This window comes from Bos javanicus, chromosome 3, assembly GCF_032452875.1.
Source record: "Bos javanicus breed banteng chromosome 3, ARS-OSU_banteng_1.0, whole genome shotgun sequence".
In the NCBI taxonomy this organism is placed as follows: domain Eukaryota; kingdom Metazoa; phylum Chordata; class Mammalia; order Artiodactyla; family Bovidae; genus Bos; species Bos javanicus.
In genome coordinates, this window is record NC_083870.1 from 84,102,268 (window position 1) to 84,123,118 (window position 20,851).

Consider the following 20,851-nt stretch of genomic DNA (forward strand, 5'->3'; position numbering starts at 1 on the left):
CTGTAAGTTGACAATTAAAAATTGGCATGCATAGAATTATGTATTTGTTCCATAAATCTACTATTCTTATAATCAAAATAACAATATCATTTTATAAATCAAAGTGTCTTTGACAGAAATCCACGTTTTATTTTCTCTTGCTATAGTTCACAGAGTAAATCAAGAAATATTAGAATCAAATATTAGAAGTAAAATGAAACCTGAAGTTTGCAAAATGTCAAAGCATTAGACAAATGAGAGCCTCTGGAACAAAGGTTGGCAAAGCTTTACTATTTAAATGCAAGTAATAAATGAAATTTGGAAGCTTTTGGGGAAAATGATTTCCATCTCCATTTAGAAACGCTGTCAGAGATTAATGCATATCAGGGTTCACGTTCTAACATTTGGACTGGCATATTATAATAGGCAAAGGAAACTCTTCTTCAATGCATAAATGAGCTGATTCACTTCTCCATCACTGGGTTACATAAGGTAGGCAGGTTTTCCTTCCCAGACTTACAGAACATCATAATTGAGTTATTCTTCTAAACCCAGACTGCAAGGTTGGAGGAGGGACAGTGGAATTAATTACCTCTGTCTGAGGGCCCTTCATGTAAAGAAGCAGACGAGGATGTTTTCCTTCGAACTAGGGTTAGGTGTACCACTTGTCCTGCATTTCGTAACACTTCAACAACATCCTGGTTGGCAAAACCCTGAATATTCACACCATCAACCTACAACATTAAGAGATACATTAAACAGAGGTTTCAAGTTAGCTTCTTTTGAATGCAAATTTAGTAGTAAAACATGCTGACAAACTTCCTGAGAAACTAGAAAGCAAACTGAAACCTGTATTCCTAAGTCATACATTTGACTTATAGCCTGAAAGAGGCAATGGATCTTAGTCTCTGACGCTATTCAACATTCAAAGTGCCATAAAATGTGGCACTTTATACACAGCTCTCAAGATGTATTAATAGAAGCCATTATCACTAAAGTTGAAAGGACCATCTAATACTTCACCCCTGTACCATATAACACTGTGTGATATTTTCCAGAAGGAACTAATCTCCCTCCATTAGGTTTTCCAGTATTTTTAAAAAGCATGTGAAAGAAGGCATTTACTAACTCAATCAAGTCCAGTCATACATTCTTTTTGTTTTGGAGGGGGTTTGTTTTGTTTTTGTTTTTATTGGGCTCTAGACAATGGGTTGTGAAATATCTCTGCAAGTTATGCCCCACTAGGGAGATGTCCATTCTGATTTTCCTGGGGGAGCTTTCCGAGCTTTTGCTTTTGCTTGGAGTTACTGCTCTTGCTGGCAGTAACCTCTTCAGGTCCACTGCTGAGTGGCTCCTCCTTGGAAGACAATTTCCTCTTTTCCTTGGGACTCTCTTGCTTCCTGACTCTTCAGGGTCACTAACTGGTTCTTCTTTGGTGAAAGTTTTCTTTCTCTTGGAAAGACTTCTACTGCCAGCTGTTTCTTCAAGATCACTACCAGCTCCTCCTTAGAAAAAAGATTTCTTCTTCTTGGGTTTGGAGAAGGAGACAGAAGAGTCTTCCATTCCATTCTTCTGAGAGCCTCCTGGGGCTCTTCGTTTTTCTTTTTTTGGGGTCTTTCTCTTGTCTCCTCACACTCCTCTGGGATACTACTGCTTTCTGAAGATGGCAGGGCAACTGCAGCCAGCCCTCTCTTTTCCTTCTTCAAGCATTTCTTCTGTCTCTCCAGCTTCCCAGTCATCTTAACAGCCACCTCCTCTACTTGACCCACTCACTGCCTCCTTCATGACAGATTTTTTCCTAGGATCTCTCCAGTCTCATTGAAGGACTGCTGCTTCTCACCTTGTTCCTGAAGTTTCTCCCCAAATGTACAGGTGGGTACCTCAGAGAAGCAACCAATTTGTGGAGCAAAGTTGCATTTGTTTGCCAGGAATCAAGAGATGCAGTCTTTGTTCTTAGCAGCTGCTCAGCCAATGAAGGTAGAGTGGAAAATGAGTCCATATTTTGAAGACCCCTTGTCTTCAGGGCTCTGGAAACTTCATCTCTTTGCTGGGCCCAGGGAATCACACTCTTAAGTCCAACAGAACTAGTAGGTCTCCTCACTCAATCTTCTTCAAGCTAGTCAAACCACTGCTTAACTTTTTCCCTAAGATTTTCTCCAAAGTTTTATCACCAGTCCCCAAATGGTCAATTCCAGCAACATTTCTTAAGCCAATACTGGAAAGCCAAGGGTCATGAAAGGGGCTTCCTTAGATGGACTTGAAGGACAAACATTCAAATTATACCAACATTTGTTTCTGATTGAATCACTAAATTAAATGTGTGTCTACCTGCTTCAAAATTATTATGAAAATAAACTGTAAAATTAAACTAATTTCTACTAAATGGAGGAAATACCAATCTCAATTGATGAAAGGCAATGACTATATTCTCACATACATAGAATATCTCAATTCTGTATATCCTCAAAATTACTATGTAAGAAGGAAGGGACATATGTATACCTATGGCTGATTCATGTGATGACAGAAACCAACATAACATTCTAAAGCAATTATCCTTCAATTAAAAAAATTTTTTTAATTACTGTTAATAGAAAAACTACTTTCACAATGATAAATAGTTCCAGTAAATGGTCTATTAATTACATATAAAATTGATGAATTTAAAGAACACAAAGAGGTGCTTGAAAAGTGTTTTCTAGGAGAATGTTAGAGAATCTTTCAAATATATGTGTATGCATATTATATAATATACATATGTATGTAGTATTTTTTTCCCCTACCAAAACCATTAATGACTCCATTCTTCACAGGCAGTTAAAAAAAAATTAGAATGGATAAATAACTACTGTATAATATGGAAAACAATATCCAATTTCATGGGATGAACCACAGTGGAAAAGAATATTAAAAAAGAATGTATATATATATATATATATATATATGTGTATAAAACAGAGTCACTTTGCTATATAGCAGAGATTGGCACAACACTGCAAATCACCTTGTACTTCAATTAAAAAAAAGTTTTTAATTAAAAAAATTAAGGACCATGAGAGTCCAAATTGATAAGATTTCACTGTACAAACTTAATTTTTTAAAACATTATAAAACTATATTAAGCCATTTCCATTGCATATATATTATAATAATGATAACTCCCCCCTCCCTCAACTTGATTCAATCCTGTAACAGAGGGCAGTTACTTACAGCAACTATCTGGTCATTCACTTGAATCTGACCATTGTGATATGCGGCGCTGCCAGGTATTATACTTTTCACATAAATCCCTGAAGCTTCTCCTAAGATGCACAAAACATATGGAAAAAAGCTCTAATTAGGCCTTGATTGCAAAATTCATATCAAGAGGTTAATTAGCTAAAGGGGCTCACTAGAGGCTTGATAAATGCTGTTCTGAACACAAGCAGAGAAACTGATGGATTATTTCAAACTGTCACCATCACAAGTGACTCGAATTTGAAATGATTTGACTGATACCTATTTTTGGAAAAATAATCAGTAATGGAACCTCGATGAAATGCACTCCAATATCAGCTGGAATTCAGGAGAGCTCAGATTAAGTCTTACCTTCTCTTAGTTTTTCTCCCTTCTCACTGGTGACCTGGCATAAGCCTTCATCATTACTTACCAGCATGAAGACAAGAGAGTCCTAGTAGGTTTTCGTGCCTATATTTAGTTGACTACTCACATTAGCTTCTATCTATCTATCTTTAGATCTCATGATATGTATATATAAATCGCTTCTGCTGCTAAGTCACTTCAGTCATGTCCGACTCTGTGTGATTCCATAGACGGCAGCCCACCAGGCTCCCCGTCCCTGGGATTCTCCAGGCAAGAACACTGGAGTGGGTTGCCATTTCCTTCTCCAATGCATGAAAGTGAAAAGTGAAAGTGAAGTCGCTCCATCGTATTCGACTCCTAGCGACCCCATGGACTGCAGCCCACCAGGCTCCTCCGTCCATGGGATTTTCCAGGCAGGAGTACTGGAGTGGGGTGCCATTGCCTTCTCCATATATAAATTACGACTATGTAAAAACTATACATGCCTATGGGAAGGGGTTGGAAGAGAAGTTAGAAAAAGAAAGACCATAGCTCTGGATGATTTTACACTTTTATCTTAATTTCAAATGCACTTAAAATATTGTCTATAGAAGGAAAATAAACATCAATGGATTCCTACAGCCTATGTAATAAAATGTAAGTTTGATAGAATCACATTGAAGGACTTCCATAATTTGCCCCAAACTCTCTTTTTCACTTCGACTTCCAACTGCCATCCGCTCCAATAAGACAGAAGTCTAGACACACGAGACTCATGATGTTCCACCAAAGCTCCAAGTATTTTCATGATTGTATCCCTTTTCTAATTTTTTTTCTTCCTGTTGATCTCATTCCCTCTATCAAAATCCTTCTCCTTTACCATGTTTAGTACAAATACCTATTTCTTTGTGAATTCTCCATTTCCCTCTGTCAGAATGAGTTTTTCATCTGCCATATGATGAGTTTATTTGTATCTCTGCTAAAACATATATTTCATTTATCCTCAAACAACTGAGAGTTATTTACACATTTGTCTCCCTGAACAGACATTTCTTACATTCATTTTTCTACTCCCTCTGAAACTAAGCAAACCAACTGCTCAAAAGTTCCAAAGAATAAAGCAAAAATTATTTTGAAAGACTGCACATTAAAAAGCATACTGAGTTATAGAATATTCTAGTTTTTGGATTCAATGCTACTTCTCCATTCCCTGCTCAAGTCCCAAAAACTTCTTTTGAGGGTAAAGTAAAATGTTTCTTTTCTTCATTCGGTAATATAAACATCAATTTTTCTCAATTATCTATCAGCTACTCACTGCATTTTACTCTGTAAGTATATTGCTAGGTTTACAACTTGAAAACTTAATGCAATAAAGCTTCCTAAACCACAAGTTTAGGAACTTAGCCATGATTTCTCTAACCGGACAGCATATCAAGAGCTACTCAACACAGGGTTTTTTTGGCAACATTATTATGTAATCCATACTTAGCTCTTTTGGAACTCATTTAAATTCTAAACCTAAAAATGGTGGCACTCAGAAATATCTACAGGTCTGAAAGCAGCTATTCCATTAGGCTAAAATAGCACAAGGTGGTCTGACATGAATTTCATTCAGGACTCTGAATACATTAGCACTTTTAATCTTTCCCACCTGCTATAAAATGCAAAATAGTAACTTTAAAAAATTAACTCTCTAACCTTGCAATTTTTAAAACACTAGAACATTTCATAACTCTAACTTTTCATCTTACAAGCAAATATTCGTGAAAAAGATTTATTTTTCCTTTTTACAGTTATTTCTTATCATAATAGGATAACTCATACAGTGAAAATTACCAGAGCTTTGCATGAAAGAGTTCAGGGAATATTATTCAGACATACTTGGGCACTTATTCTTGCATTCACTTATTCTTACAAGTATTCCCTTTATATGAAAGAAAAATAATTCTAATTAAAGTGTTCATTTTATCTTCTTTTGATGATTAAACATAATAGCAATATTTTTTGACATTCACAATACGAAATACAAGCAGTAATCATTTTACTTTATCACATATAAAATGCCATAATATGTAACACTCACAATATTAAAAATATATATCTTAGAAACAAGAGGAGGTATAATTCAAATGTTATACATTGTGTTGGATAATTAAATTCTTTTGTTAATGACTATTGAGCCAGCTATAAAACTACTGAGATAAAACTGATTCTCTAATCATTTTTTGTAACTAGTTGCTATTACAGATTCGTGGTTTTATTGTTCAATGTTTAAATTAAAATCTGCATATATTTAATTTTATTGTCTAGAAACTTTAACATCCTTTACAATTATTTCCAAATATAAAACAGAGATGATTCATCTACCTGTCTGAGACGTTCCAACATAGCCAACAATTCTAATCCCAAGACTTTGTCCATCTTTTTTAATGAGTTCAACATCATAAGTTTCAAAAAGAGTAGCATTGTCCTGAAAAGAAAAATAATCTTATTATGTATAATGTTCAGTTATATAACTGTATGTATAAAGGCAATTTGTGAATGGTTTGTCAAGTATTTTCTGAAGACCTGTGGTACACAGAATTTTAAGATTGTCCTCACGACTTTTGATCCCTGATGCCATTCCTGTGTTTATGTCATGAAAAAGGGAAATTATCCAGGGAGTCTAACCTAAGAAGGCATCCTTCAAAAGCAGAGAGTTTTCTCCTATTGATGGTAGAAAGGGATGTGAAAAAGATGTGAAGCATAAGGACTGGACCTGTGGTTTGAAGAAGGAGGCATCATGTGAGAAGGAACACAAGGGGCCTTAAAGAGCTGAAAGACGTCCTCTGTTTACAGACAGTAGAGACTTTTGGTTCTACGGCTATAAGAAACTCTATTCCACAAACAATATGACAGAGTGTGGAAATGAACTGTCCCTAGAGTATCTAGCTAAGAGCCCAGCCAGGCCCATAACCTGATTTAGCTTTTGTAAGAATCTAAGCAGAACCCAGCCAAGTTCACCAAGACTTCTGACCTACAGAAATGTGGACCAACCATGGGTATTGCTTCAGGCCACGAAGTTTGATAATTTGTCACACAATGATAAAAAATTAATATAGCCACTTAGAAAAAACTCACCATAAATTTGGATCTGAAAGAATTTAATGTAAAGAAAAAGAAACAAACGGAAGACCAATTATACTAATAATTATTATGAGCAAAAAATGTTAACCTAAAACTTATCATTATTTGTCTTCTAATTAAAAATTTTCTGTAAAAAAAAAAATTTTTTTTCTGTAAAAAAGCAGTTCAGTTCAGTTCATTCACTCAATGGTGTCCAACTCTTTGTGACCCCATGGACTGCAACACAACTGGCCTCCCTGTCCATCACCAACTCCTGGAGTTCACTCAAGCTCATGTTCATTGGTCGGTGATGACATCCAGCCACCTCATCCTTTGTTGTCCCCTTCTCCTCCCGCCTTCAATCTTTCCTAGCATCAGGGTCTTTTCCAATGAGTCAGTTCTTCACATCAGGTGGCCAAAGTATTGGAGTTTCAGCTTCAACATCAGTCCCTCCAATGAATATTCAGGACTAATCTCCTTTAGGATGGACTGGTTGGATATCCTTGCAGCCAAGGGACTCTCAAGAGTCTTCTCCAACACCACAGTTCAAAAGCATCAATTCTTTGGCACTCAGCTTTCTTTATAGTCCAACTCTCACATCCATACATGACTACTGGAAAAACCATAGCCTTGACTAGACGGACCTTTGTTGGCAAAGTAATGTCTCTGCTTTTGAATATGCTATCTAGGTTGGTCATAACTTTTCTTCCAAAGAGTAAGCGTCTTTTAATTTCATGGCTGCAGTCACCATCTGCAGTGATTTTGGAGCCCAAAAAAATAAAGTCAGCCACTGTTTCCCCATCTATTTGCCAAGAAGTGATGGGACCAGATGTCATGATCTTAGTTTTCTGAATGTTGAGCTTTAAGGCAACTTTTTCACTCTCCACTTTCACTTTCATCAAGAAGCTCTTTAGTTCCTCTTCACTTTCTGCCATAAGGGTGGTATCATTTGCATATCTGAGGTTATTGATATTTCTCCTGGCAATCTTGATTCCAGCTTGTGCTTCATCCAGCCGAGCATTTCGCATGATATACTCTGCTGCCGCTGCTGCTGCTGCTAAGTCACTTCAGTCGTGTCCAACTCTGTGGGACCCCATAGACGGCAGCCCACCAGGCTCCCCCGTCCCTGGGATTCTCCAGGCAAGAATATTGGAGTGGGTTGCCATTTCCTTCTCCAATGCATGAAAGTGAAAAGTGAAAGTTAAGTCGCTCTGTCATGTCCGACTCCTAGTGACCCCATGGACTGCAGCCTACCAAGCTCCTCCATCCATGGGATTTTCCAGGCAAGAATACTGGAGTGAACTGCCATTGCCTTCTCCAGATGTACTCTGCATATAAGTTAAATAAGCACGGTGACAATATACAGCCTTGACCTACTCCTTTCCCGATCTGGAAACAGTCTGTTGTTCCACGTCTAGTTCTAACTGTTGCTTCCTGACCTGTATATAGATTTCTCAAGAGGCAGGTCAGGTATTCCCATCTGTTTAAGAATTTTCCACAATTTGTGGTGATCCACACAGTCAAAGGCTTTGGCATAGTCAATAATGCAGAAATGGATGTTTTTCTGGAACTCTCTTGCGTTTTCAATGATCCAACGGATGCTGGCAATTGGATCTCTGGTTCCTCTGCCTTTTCTAAAACCAGCTTGAACTTCAAGGTGTCTAAAAACATAACACCTTGCTTTCAATTCGAACCTTTAACAATAAAAAGTAAATAACTGATTGCATCAAATTCTCACTGACCACACAGCTACATTGGTCCCTCATTACAAAGTAGAAGTCTTCAGAGATCCAAAATAATGGAGGAAAAAGAAAATGGTTCTAACAAGTTTGGAGAAGAAATCAAAAGAAGAATATCTGTCAGAGATATTAGAATTATATATCTAATTCTATTACCTCTGACAGATTCTAATATCTCTGACAGAAAACTTCTTCTCCTGTGGTTCCCATTAGGGAAAGCCTTTCCAGAAGACAGCAAATGGTTCCTCAAATGAATATGAGAGGTGGCTTTCCACCCTCTTCTGCCATAATCACTTCTCTTTTCTTTCCTCTTCTTCCTGGCTCCTCCTTTTAAAAACTATTTATTTCCTTTCACCTCATTATCTCCTGATTCAGAGCCTGTGATATGGTTGGAAAGAGCTTGGAATTGAAGGGTGAGGGGGCCAAATTAAGGTGTTCAAAAGCTACAAATTCTCAGTTTTAAGATAAATAAGTACTAGGGATGTAAGGTACAACATAATAAGTATAATTAGCATCATATATTATATATAAAAGTTGAGAGTAAATCCTGAGTTCTCATCACAAGAAAAAATTTTTTCTACTTTTTTAATTGTGTACCTATACAGATAGAGATAATGGATGTTCACTAAACTTACTGTGTGATGATTACTTCACGATGTATATAAATTAAATCACTATGCTGTACACCTTAAACTTATAAAGTGCTATATGTCAATTATATCTCAGTAAGACTGGAAGGAAAAAACAAACAAACAAAGAGCTTAAAAGGGACCAAAAATTCAAACCCCAGTTTGCAACTTACTACCTATATGACCTTTAATAAGTTATCTGGACTCCCATCTCCTCATCTATTGAATGGATAAGACCTATCTTGCAGAATTCTTCCAAAGAATTCAGATGACTTGGATAAATCTAGGTGCTTGAGAATGGTTAATAATAATGATTATTATATAACTATAACAATTGTTAGCAGTCAGGATATTATTATTACTAGTGTCTATCGCCTTTGGCCAGTTTGGTCTTATCAATGATAATACTCATACATTGACCAGTATTTAAAATTTCCCCTCCACTACCTGGATATTTCTTCACCAATCTAATGAAATAGGAATGGCAGGTATTATAGTCTCCAATTTACAGATGAGTAGTAGAGGCTCAGGGAAGTTGAAACCTTAACCCTGAGAAATGACAAAGAAGAAAATCAAACTTGTCTAGTATTTCCAAGTTGGGCTCTCCTCTGCTTCATTGTTGAGCACTGAGACATGACCCACATCCACACAGCACTTGGAACTGAAAGCATTTCTAATCCGGCAATGTATCACACCCACTACTGAATCTATGATGAAAGAATAATTTGTATACTCACAGAACTAGGGCTCCTATTGGCCACAGCAGGCAAAGCAACAGGCAAGGCTGCAGGAGTAGGAGGGGTTATGGAAATTTCACCAACTGGGTCTCTTGCAACAAGCATCCTGACAGAATTCCCACAGTTCCTTAGCACTTGCGCAACTTGCTCACTGGTCATTCCCTGCACATTTGTGCCACCAATCTTCAAGATGTGATCCCCTGTTTTCAGTCTTCCATCCTTTAATCCAAGAAAACAGAAAAACAAAACTATTCTGAGAAATCATTGATCTAATTTCACTCATTAATAACAATTCATCAGCAGGAGAAAGAAAAGAGGCCTTAAAACTAAAGTCTATTCCCCATCCTTCCTTTTCCCCAGTTTTGTAGAAACCTGTATGAAAGAAGGTGTTAGATCAAAATAATGAGGAGAAAACTATATGCTTTACTGTGAATTCTGCAGAAGGCACTAGAAGCTACTGCAAGCAAACAGAAGTTGTGAAACAGAAAGGCAATTCAATTCAGAAACATTTGGAAAGACTTAGAGAAAAGGAATAGGTGCAAGGAGGAAATTATTATGGAAGAAGAAAAAACTAATTGCTGGATTTCTACTTTAAGCATTGATAATTTGATATTCTATTTTTACCAATGCAACAAACATGAAATAAAATAACCAACTACTTGACAGTCAGTACTCATGAAAAATAAGGGTAAGATGCTTCTGTGAATAAATGATTCTTGAACAAAATTATGCCCTGAACACAGAATAAAGAATATGGAGATAAGTATTTGCATACTTGACTTGGACAAAGGACATTTCATGCTAAGTACATATTTAGTCATTTCCTAAGCATTATTTTTTTCCCTATTTTACCTCAACTCAATTTAAAATGATGCAGATAATTTGCACCTGTCACCAAAAGTCAAACATTTTCTTCTTTCAGAAAAACAGGTGCTATACAGAATTCACAAGTGCAAAAACAATCATAATCAGATTGATAGGAAAGACACCAAAATGACAGCTAACTTTTAAAGTCCGGCGGCCCCAAATACTGCATATTACTGATACTTTCTGATTAACATTCTCCTTTCATAGCCTGTCTATTGTAGAAGGAAACTAAAAGGTATAAAGTCCTTTTTGTTCTTTAACAGAAATCATAAATCAATGATAGCCAATAAATAGCTATGCCAAAATTCAAAGTCATAGCATGCTAATCATACGTTCAAATATAAAAGTTTATTAATGCACAGATTCTTTCAAAAGAAAGAAAACATTATGCCTAAGGGCAAAGGTAGTATGAAAGGCAAAAAATTAAAATAGCTGAGGAAGGGGTAATACACTGTTACAGAGAAAACACAGTATCATTTATATAGTTTTTTTTTTAAAGAAAAAAATACTTTAATTCAAGTTAGCATGTCCATGCTGAATTAGCATAATCCATAGCATTTATGGGTTTAAAAAATATTTATTACTCTGTATTGTAAGTTCTCTGCTAGGTTGTTATACATGATAATTTCAATTCAAAAACTATTTGAAAATCTAAAGGATTTTAGGTCTGAGCTACAAAAGAAATAAATGTTTCTCTGAAAATTAAAAAATAACACTAAATACCTACCCAATTCAGAAAATGAAATTATTACCACTTTTGATTCCAAGCTATTTCTATTATTGGTCTTTAATTAAAAGGCAACATGTCCTTGACAGAAAATAATGCTGCTGCTGCTGCTCCCGCTAAGTTGCTTCAGTCATGTCCGACTCTGTGCGACCCCATGGCATGCAGCCTACCAGGCTCCGCCGTCCATGGGATTTTCCAGACAAGAGTCCTGGAGTGGGGTGCCATCGCCTTCTCTGAGAATATAATGACTTCATAAAATAAATGCTCTTTCCCTTAAGGAATTAAAGGAAGGCACTAAGTATTGGATGGCCAAAAAGTTTACACTGTTTTAAGTAAAAATAAAAGACATTTTCATTTTCACGAAGAATTTTACTGAACATATTCACTAACCAAATGAAAATTTTGGCCAAACCAAAATAAGTACGTCCACCCTTTGCTACTCAAATTTCCAGAGCCCTCACCGATAATTTTGAAGGATAGGGAAAATACCAGTTTATAGACATAAAGCAAAATTACTGGGAATAACCAACTGTTCAGGGGCCTCAAGCTGGGCCTTGATTATTCTTTACCATCTGAGCCACCAGGGAATGCTTGATTATTCTAGAAAGAAAATTCCTCACTTTCCTCAATAGTTCACGCCCACTCTCTAATCCTTGGCTGGTCCCATTATGGATAGCTATTATAACATGACTCATAATTGCCTGATACCAAAAAGTCAATAATTCATGACAACTTTTAAATAGGTTGTGCTCTACAAGTCACCTTTGGGAGAAAACAGGGTAACTCAATATATTTGATGTCCCTAGAATTTCTCCACAGCACATGAAAGAGATTTCTACAAAACAAAGAAGTTTTACACTGCCTATACCAATTAAAAAAAAAAACACTTCTAACTGCGGAAAATTTCTGAAATAGCTGAACAGAATTCTCAAAAGATGTATATTTCAGGTACTGTGAATTTTGGAGAGTACCTTGGGACAATATCAAATAATTTCCCTATCCATGGAATTGACCCTAATAACATCCACTGATTGCTCATTGTAACTTGTTGTTGTTCTTGTTTAGTCAATAAGCCCTGTCTGACTCGAGACCCCACCATGAACTGCAGCCTGTCAGGCTCCTCTGTCGATGGGATTTCCCACGTAAGAGTACTGGAGTGGATTGCCATTTCCTTCTCCAGGGAATCTTTTTGACCCAAAGATCAAACTCACTTCTGTACTGGCAAGTTCTTTATCAATGAGCCACCAAGGAAGCACCTCACTGTAACTATGTACCAATGAACATTTCTAAAAAAGTCATATAAATCAGTATTTTTTCATTTCATTTACAACATTAGAGGCAGTAAACAGTAAAATGACAAGTAAAGGCATTGGAGTCAGACACATCCAAGTTTATCCTAGCACTACTTTGGTCAAGGTGTAGGGCCACAGATCAGTTACTGATCCTACATAAATCTCAGATCCTTCTTTAAGCAAGATGGGGATAAATTCCCCTCTCGTTGAGTTGTAAGCACTAAACTCAATACTACATGTCAAAAGCTTTAGCCTAGTGTCTTGCTTACAGCATTCTCAGATGCATCCATTTCTGATACTTCTGTAGACTCAGGTTTTCTTTGTCATAACCCCCAACTCTACCCCATACTGACTGATATGTACACAAAAGGAAAGACAAGGGGCCATTTTATGAACTTTTTAAAATAAGAAACACTGACTTGCTTTTCTAACTTTCTGTTACACAAGTTTATAGTCTTTAAAGAAAGTATTTAGTATTAATTAATCCCTTTAGCAGAATGTAAGTATCACTTTACGATCAATCTCAGCCACATCTAACTAAGGACCTAAGACATTCATACTCCCTTACCATGAAGATTGCCATAGTCAACAGTGAGTATTAATAGTCAAAAGTATGAGTACATTTTAATGAAAAACAATGTTCCCTTTAATAATTTTAAAGCCATAATCAGGCTACATAAGCAACAACTCTAAAGATTTAGCAACAAAACACAGAGTTAGTTGAAGAGATTTGATCTGCCATTTAGCTGGGATGAGGAGGAGAGGAAAGAGAATACTGCTCTGTCCTCTATATTTAGGTCTCACCATGGGCTTCCCTGGTACTTCAGCTGGTAAGAATCTGCCTGCAGTGCAGAAGACCCTGATTTGATTCCTGGGTCAGGAAGATCCCCGGGAGAAGGATAGGCTGCCCACTCCAATATTCTGGGACTTCCCTGGTGATTCAGACAGTAAAGAATCTGCCTGCAATGCGGGAGGTCCAGATTCGATCCCTGGATTGGGAAGATCCCCTTGAAAGGGCATGGTAACCCACTCCCTTGCCTAGAGAATCCTCATGGACAGAGGAGCCTGGTGGGCTACAGTCCATGGGGTCCCATAGAGTTGGACATGACCGAGGGACTAAAACAGCACAGCACATATTCCTTATATAAGAAAGCCAACAGCAATATTACTGTTAGAGCTGGCAATTCCCTGAAAGGCGTGACCAACCCTGGACGGGTGTACACAAGAAAATGAAAACACTGGGATCGACTCTGAATAAGTAGATTTAAACAGTTAATCTGCCACATGTGGGCTCAATTCTGACTCTGCCATTTTTAAGTTGTGTAGCTTTGGGCAATTTCTTAAGTTTCCATATCTATAATTTGGTAATAAAATTTATGACTGTTTTAAGAATTATACAAGAATACTGTATATTAGGCAGATAACAAAGTCTAGCATAAAAACTCACTTCTACATTATGACTCTGATGGGCACATGACCACCCCATTCTGAAGACCTGAAACAGCGACAATCCCTTCCAGGAAAGGGTGAAAATCAGACCTGGGCTTTTATTAACAGTGCCACCAATGGAAAATCTGCATATCACATTCTCCTTGTGAAAATTCATAATGTACATCAGTATTTAATAGCTTATAATTCTTACAGTAAAGAAATCTACTTGATTTTGTTTAACTTGGTACTTTCTAAATTTCTTTGACCCTTTGTTCTTTAATAACAACCACTTTGCATCTTGAAAAATGCTACTGTAGCAAATAAGTCTATTAAAATTGCTAAAGCAGGGGGACAACAGGGGATGAGATGGTTGGAATGGCATCACTAACTCAATGGACATAAGTTTGAGTAAGCTCCAGGAGCTGATGATGGACAGGGAAGCCTGGCGTGCTGCAGTCCATGGGGTCTCAGAGTCAGATACGACTGAGCAACTGAACTGAACTGAACTGAACTGAAAGGAGGGGGGTTGAGTGGGAAAAGATGCCAAAATATTCCACGATATTTCATCTCTTTCTAAGTTGCTAAATTTTTCAAAAAAAAAAACAAAACTCTTAAAGATTATTATTTGTTTCGTGCCACAGATATGTTTTGAACACCCATAAAATGACCATTCTCAACCTTCTTGATCTCCTTTATACTCAAAAATAATTGAGGATGAAGGAATAGGGACTACAAAAGGGCATAGATCTTTGTGGGTGATGAATATGTTCCTTATCTTGACTGTAGTGACAGATGGTACAATGGTTACACTTTGTGTGTCATCTTGGTTAAACTCTGGTGCCCAATTATATAAAAAAAATCTATTTTCTAAAACAAACAAAAAATTGCGAGAAGAACAACATTCTTTTTTTTTTTAAGAACAGCATTCTTAAATTGTTAAAAATCTCCTTAGTATCTGGCTTAAAAGAAGACAGCTAAATTTTCATATTTGCTTCAGCATTCAGTGTGTTGCCATGTGTTGCTGTGGTTGACGTATACAAAGAAACTCTGGCCTTCATCAGATATATATTTGGAAAATGGGAGAGTATTCCCATAGCTCTTTCAGCCTAATTCTTTGATAACACACCAAAACTTGACAAGTGATGATTTCTTAAAAATTAGTTGCAATGTGGAATCTGAAATATCAACAAGTTTTCAGATAACATTTAATTAAAATCTATTCATCAATCTTGAATTATGAATGGATTTTTTTACCTATATATTATTTTGGCATTCTATACACTGATCTTTGGGAAAAAATGACTCATAGCTACGCAGATTTTCTAAATACTGACATATGATCAATACATTATTTAATATTAAAAAATCATACTTATTAATATCATTAAGATCTATTCAAGAAAATTAGAGATACCAAAGAAACGTTTCATGCAAAGATGGGCTCAATAAAGGACAGAAATGGTATGGACCTAACAGAAGCAGAAGATATTAAGAAGAGGTGGCAAGAATACACAGAAGAACTATACAAAAAAGATCTTCATGACCCAGATAATCACAATGGTGTGATCACTCACCTAGAGCCAGACATCCTGGAATGTGAAGTCAAGTGGGCCTTAGGAAGCATCACTACGAACAAAGTTAGTGGAGACAATGGAATTCCAGTTGAGCTATTTCAAATCCTAAAAGATGATGCTGTGAAAAGTGCTGCACTCAATATGTCAACAAATTTGGAAAACTCAGCAGTGGCCACAGGACTGGAAAAGGTCAGTTTTCATTCCAATCCCAAAGAAAGGAAATGCCAAAGAATGCTCAAACTACTGCACAATTGCACTCATCTCACACACTAGTAAAGTAATGCTCAAAATTCTCCAAGCCAGGCTTCAGCAATATGTGAACCGTGAACTTCCAGATGTTCAAGTTGGTTTTAGGAAAGGCAGAGGAACCAGAGACCAAATTGCCAACATCTGCTGGATCATGGAACAAGCAAGAGAGTTCCAGAAAAACATCTATTTCTGCTTTATTGACTCTGCCAAAGCCTTTGACTGTGTGGATCACAAGAAACTGTGGACAATTCTGAAAGAGATGGGAATACCAGACCACCTGACCTGCCTCTTGAGAAACCTGTATACAGGTCAGGAAGCAACAGTTAGAACTGGACATGGAACAACAGACTGGTTCCAAATAGGAAAAGGAGCACATCAAGGCTGTATATTATCACCCTGCTTATTTAACTGATATGCAGAGTACATTATGAGAAATGCTGGGCTAGAGGAAGCACAAGCTAGAATCAAGATTGCTGGGAGAAATATCAATAACCTCAGATATGCAGATGACACCACCCTAATGGCAGAAAGTGAAGAAGAACTAAAAAGCCTCTTGATGAAAGTGAAAGAGGAGAGTGGAAAAGTTGGCTTAAAGCTCAACATTCAGAAAACGAAGATCATGGCATCCGGTCCCATCACTTCATGGGAAATAGATGGGGAAACAGTGGAAACAGTGGCTGACTTTAATTTTCTGGGCTCCAAAATCACTGCAGATAGTGATTGCAGCCATGAAATTACAAGACGCTTGCTCCTTGGAAGGAAAGTTATGACCAACCTAGACAGCATATTAAAAAGCAGAGACATTACTTTGGCAACAAACGTCCATCTAGTCAAGGCTATGGTTTTCCCAGTGGTCATGTATGGATGTGAGAGTTGGACTATAAAGAAAGCTGAGCACCAAAGAATTGATGCTTTTGAACCCTGGTGTTGGAGAAGACTCTTGAGAGTCCCTTGGACTGCAAGGAGATCCAACCAGTCCATCCTAAAGGAGATTAGTCCTGGGTGTTCACTGGAGGGACTGATGTTGAAGCTGAAACTCCAATACTTTGGCCACCAGATGCAGAGAGCTGACTCATTTGAAAAGACCCTGATGCTGGGAAAGATTGAGGGCAGGAGGAGAAGGGGACGACAGAGGATAAGATGGTTTGATGGCATCACCAACACAATGGACATGGGTTTGGGTGGACTCCGGGAGTTGGTGATGGACAGGGAGGCCTGGCATGCTAAGGTTCATGGGGTTGCAAAGAGTCGAGCACAACTGAGTGGCTGAACTGAGCTGAACTAAATATCACTAAGAATCTAATCAGAGGAATATTTTCCAAAATTCTAATTTCTGCTTGAAAATTCAAATTATCATCAGTAACAAATGCTGTTAGCTATTTTCCTTTAAGTAACAGGCTTACATCATTCATTTCAAGGAAACGTCTACCAGAGAGCTAAGCCTGAATAATAATTTTTCTATCAGTTATTCTTTCAAAAATAAAAATAACATTCTAGATTGGCAGCTGCTGGTGAGGCAGGGTGCAAGGTGGGCAAAATGGATGAAGAAGGTCAAAAAAACAAAATTTCAGCTATAAAATAAGTAAACCATAGGGATGTAAACCGCAGCATGGTAACTATGGGTAAAAATACTGTACTGTATACCTGAAAGCTGTTAAGAGAGTAGATCTTAAAAGGTCTTTTCACAAGAAAAAAAATTGTAACTATGTGGTAATGGATGTTAACTAGACTCAGTGTGGTGATAATATACAGAAGTATCACATCATTATTCTGTACACCTAAAACTAAAATAATGTATCTCAAAAAAATCAAATCTCAAAAAGTTTTGTGAATAAAGGCAAAAAACTAAAAACTCGAGTAAATTTTAAAAATTAAAATGCTGTTCCATATTAAAAAGTGGCCACTTTGTCTCACAAATGTTTTTCCTCAAGACAACCACCGTAGGTACTTTAGTATATGGCAGAAGTGCTATATGCCATACTCCATTCTGCAACATAATATTACAAAGACATGCATTTAAAGGTCAAACTTTACTTAGATTAGTTTTTATTGCACTTTTTAAAGTGAAACTGCCATTTTTGTTGTTGTTGCAAGCACATGGTAAAGAAGAAAGCAATGACTCCTAGTACAGCTCGGTGCCATTGCTGAAATACATACAAAGGCAACGGCTGGCCTAGTCTACTACTGCTTGTTCATCATCAGTGCAAATGTCAACATGGTGAAAAGGCTAATGCATCTTAGTATTACTATGTAAGTCATTTTGATGTTATAAACCCCCTGCAAGAAATCAGGGACCCTCAGGGCCCACAGACAAAACTCTGAAAGCCATTATGCTAAATAAACAAACTTAGCTGCTGAAAGAATAATAGGAATATTAGTAGCTCCACAGTTTGTATAAGGAGAAACAATCTTGACTAGAAATAGGGAGCTGAGAAGTTTGCCTCAAAGTTATACGTGCACAGGAAGTTCATTTTTATTGTTACTTTATATGTTTTTTACTAATACTCTGTATGTTCACATTTATTGATACTTTTATGTTTATATGTTTTTATTAATACTTTAATGAAGGAATAAATGTCCATGTACTGGACATAAATCCTATGGACAGAGGAGCCTGGCAGGCTCCAGTTCACAGGGTCGCAAAAGAGTCAGACACAACTTAGCAACTAAACGGCAACAACAAAGACGTGAACCCATACAATTTATACGTCATACTGACTGTCATGGACAGTCTACGTAACATGAACTCACTATTAAGTAGCTTCAGATTTCTAAAGTGCTTTTTAAAAATTCAATGCAGTACTTAACATTTTCTTCAATGTAAAACTAAGCAGAAATAGTTGATAAATTTTATAATGGCCCACTTTCAGCTTAAACACTGCTAAATCATGAAGGGTAGTATTTTTATTTATAATATCAAAAAATTATAATTCTAGTGAAATTTATCTCATGCAATATTGGGATAAAATTTTGTAATCATTGTACTATCTGATCTTAACATTTACACCCTTGAGAGATACACAGGGAGAAAATAAAATAGATACTCAGAATGCAATACCCATTAATGATTCCTTTCAATAAAAAATATTGTCTTTTGATCGAGTCAAGATGACTGTCAATCACAGGGCAAAAAAAAACCCAGACAGACACACCTAAAAATGTTGATTTAGGAGCTTTTTAAAATAAAGCAGAGTGAGTACACATTAACACTTACAGAAAAAAACATTTTTAGCTATCCTTAAGTTCTGGTCACAGAATCATAATTCTAGTAACCCATGTTACATATTTACATTTTAAGCCATACAATTTAAATTGTCTAAAACCAAAATGAAATCAAAGAAGGTCAACTTACTCGATCTGCTAATCCTCCAGGAACTATAGTTCTTACAACGACACCACTTGATTTTCCCCCAACGATTCCAAAACCTAATCCAGAGCCATCATTAATGAGCTCAACATCTTCAATATGGCCCCAACGAATCTACAAAGTAATAGCAAGCAAAAACCAAAGTTTTAGTAAAAACACATACATTCATTGCTTACCAATACAGTAATTATTAGAGTAACAGATACACCAAAAAAAATTAATATTCATTCATGTAATTAATCAAGTCAACTTTCTAGTGACGCAGAGATGATTTCTATAAGATCAGAGATCCTCTTAAGGATTTTATAATCTGGTGGAGAGGTAAACTAAAACATAAACAATTAAAATATAAGACAGAATATTGGATCAGAAGACACTATAGCTCCAAGCAGACAGAAACACATTGCCTCATTCCCCTGTCTATGTCTGATACCTAGCACAGTACCAGTCACCTAGGAGGAACCAATAAACACGTGTTTATCTGAATTAAAAGAGAATAATAAAATATTATAAAGATGGGAGGGCTATAGAGACAAGAGGTCAAATCCAATGAAAAATTATGAAAGACTTCAAGGAAAAAAGGCAACCCACTCCAGTATTCTTGCCTGGAGAATTCCATGGCCCGAGGAGCCTCACAGGCTATAGTCCATGGAGTAGCAAGGAGTTGGACATGACTGAGCGACTAACACTTTCAAGGAAAAGGCAGCATTTTAATTGCTCTACAAAGAAAAAATACATTCAAGCAAAAGGGAAATTTAAGAACAAAGCTAGGCTTAGATAAGGAGAATAAATGAAGGTTTTAGAAGAGGAAACAACAGGAGCAAAACAGTGATTTAGAAAGAATCTGGCAGCAGTGTGAAGCATAAGATGGTGAGAAGGACAGAGTGACCAGAATGATTGAAGAGACTCTGAAGAAGAAATGTAGACCCAACTGAAGATATTGGCAAAGGATTATACAAATCAGACTAAAAGACATAAGCATTTTTCCTCTAACAGCAGGCTCCATCAGAAGTATACATTAAATCCACATAATCCACCTGCAGGGCAAAAGTCTACCCCTCAAGACATTAGGACATACTTAGTTTTTCTATTATACTAAGTTGGAAAGTTATTACACAATGTTAAAAATAACCAGAGTTATCAGGAATATCTAATAGATTCACACCTGGAACAATATCTAGTATCCAGAAAGCAACAATGTTTGCTAAAAATGCCTGAATTAGGGACAGCAGTTAATATGCAATCTCATTTAAGCCTCACATTTAATGCAGTTTCATTTAATCCTCACAACATCTCTGTGAACTAGACGACATCTCTATGAACTAGACACTTTGTTATTACTTCCAAGCAACAAATGATGAAACTGAGGCATGGAGAACTCAAAGCATTTGTCCAGTAAGACTCAGTTATGAAGTAAGAGCTGGACTTGAACCCACCTTAGCCTCATACCGGACTCCTTATTCTTAACCACTGTGCTAAGCAACTTCCCACTTTGTTCATTCCACTTATTATGTAAATTGTGTTGCATAAATATTACTGATTACAATAGGGAAAATGTCTGTACATTAGTGTTGTGACCTTGTACTGTACCCAG

At 36.8% G+C, this 20,851-nt stretch overlaps 1 protein-coding gene across 4 annotated transcripts in view; it reads right to left on the bottom strand.

The window, feature by feature from the left end:
• The window catches only part of PATJ (PATJ crumbs cell polarity complex component), a 389,489-nt gene that overhangs the window by 334,128 nt on the left and 34,510 nt on the right, over window positions 1–20,851 (bottom strand). For all 4 annotated transcript variants that reach the window (XM_061411765.1, XM_061411766.1, XM_061411764.1 and 1 more), the window contains exons 7-11: window positions 19,243–19,371; window positions 9,751–9,969; window positions 5,908–6,010; window positions 3,190–3,281; window positions 572–713 (exon numbers count right to left, since the gene is read on the bottom strand). In XM_061411765.1, the coding sequence (XP_061267749.1) occupies window positions 572–713; window positions 3,190–3,281; window positions 5,908–6,010; window positions 9,751–9,969; window positions 19,243–19,371 (685 nt within the window). The remainder of the gene's footprint in view (window positions 1–571; window positions 714–3,189; window positions 3,282–5,907; window positions 6,011–9,750; window positions 9,970–19,242; window positions 19,372–20,851) is intronic.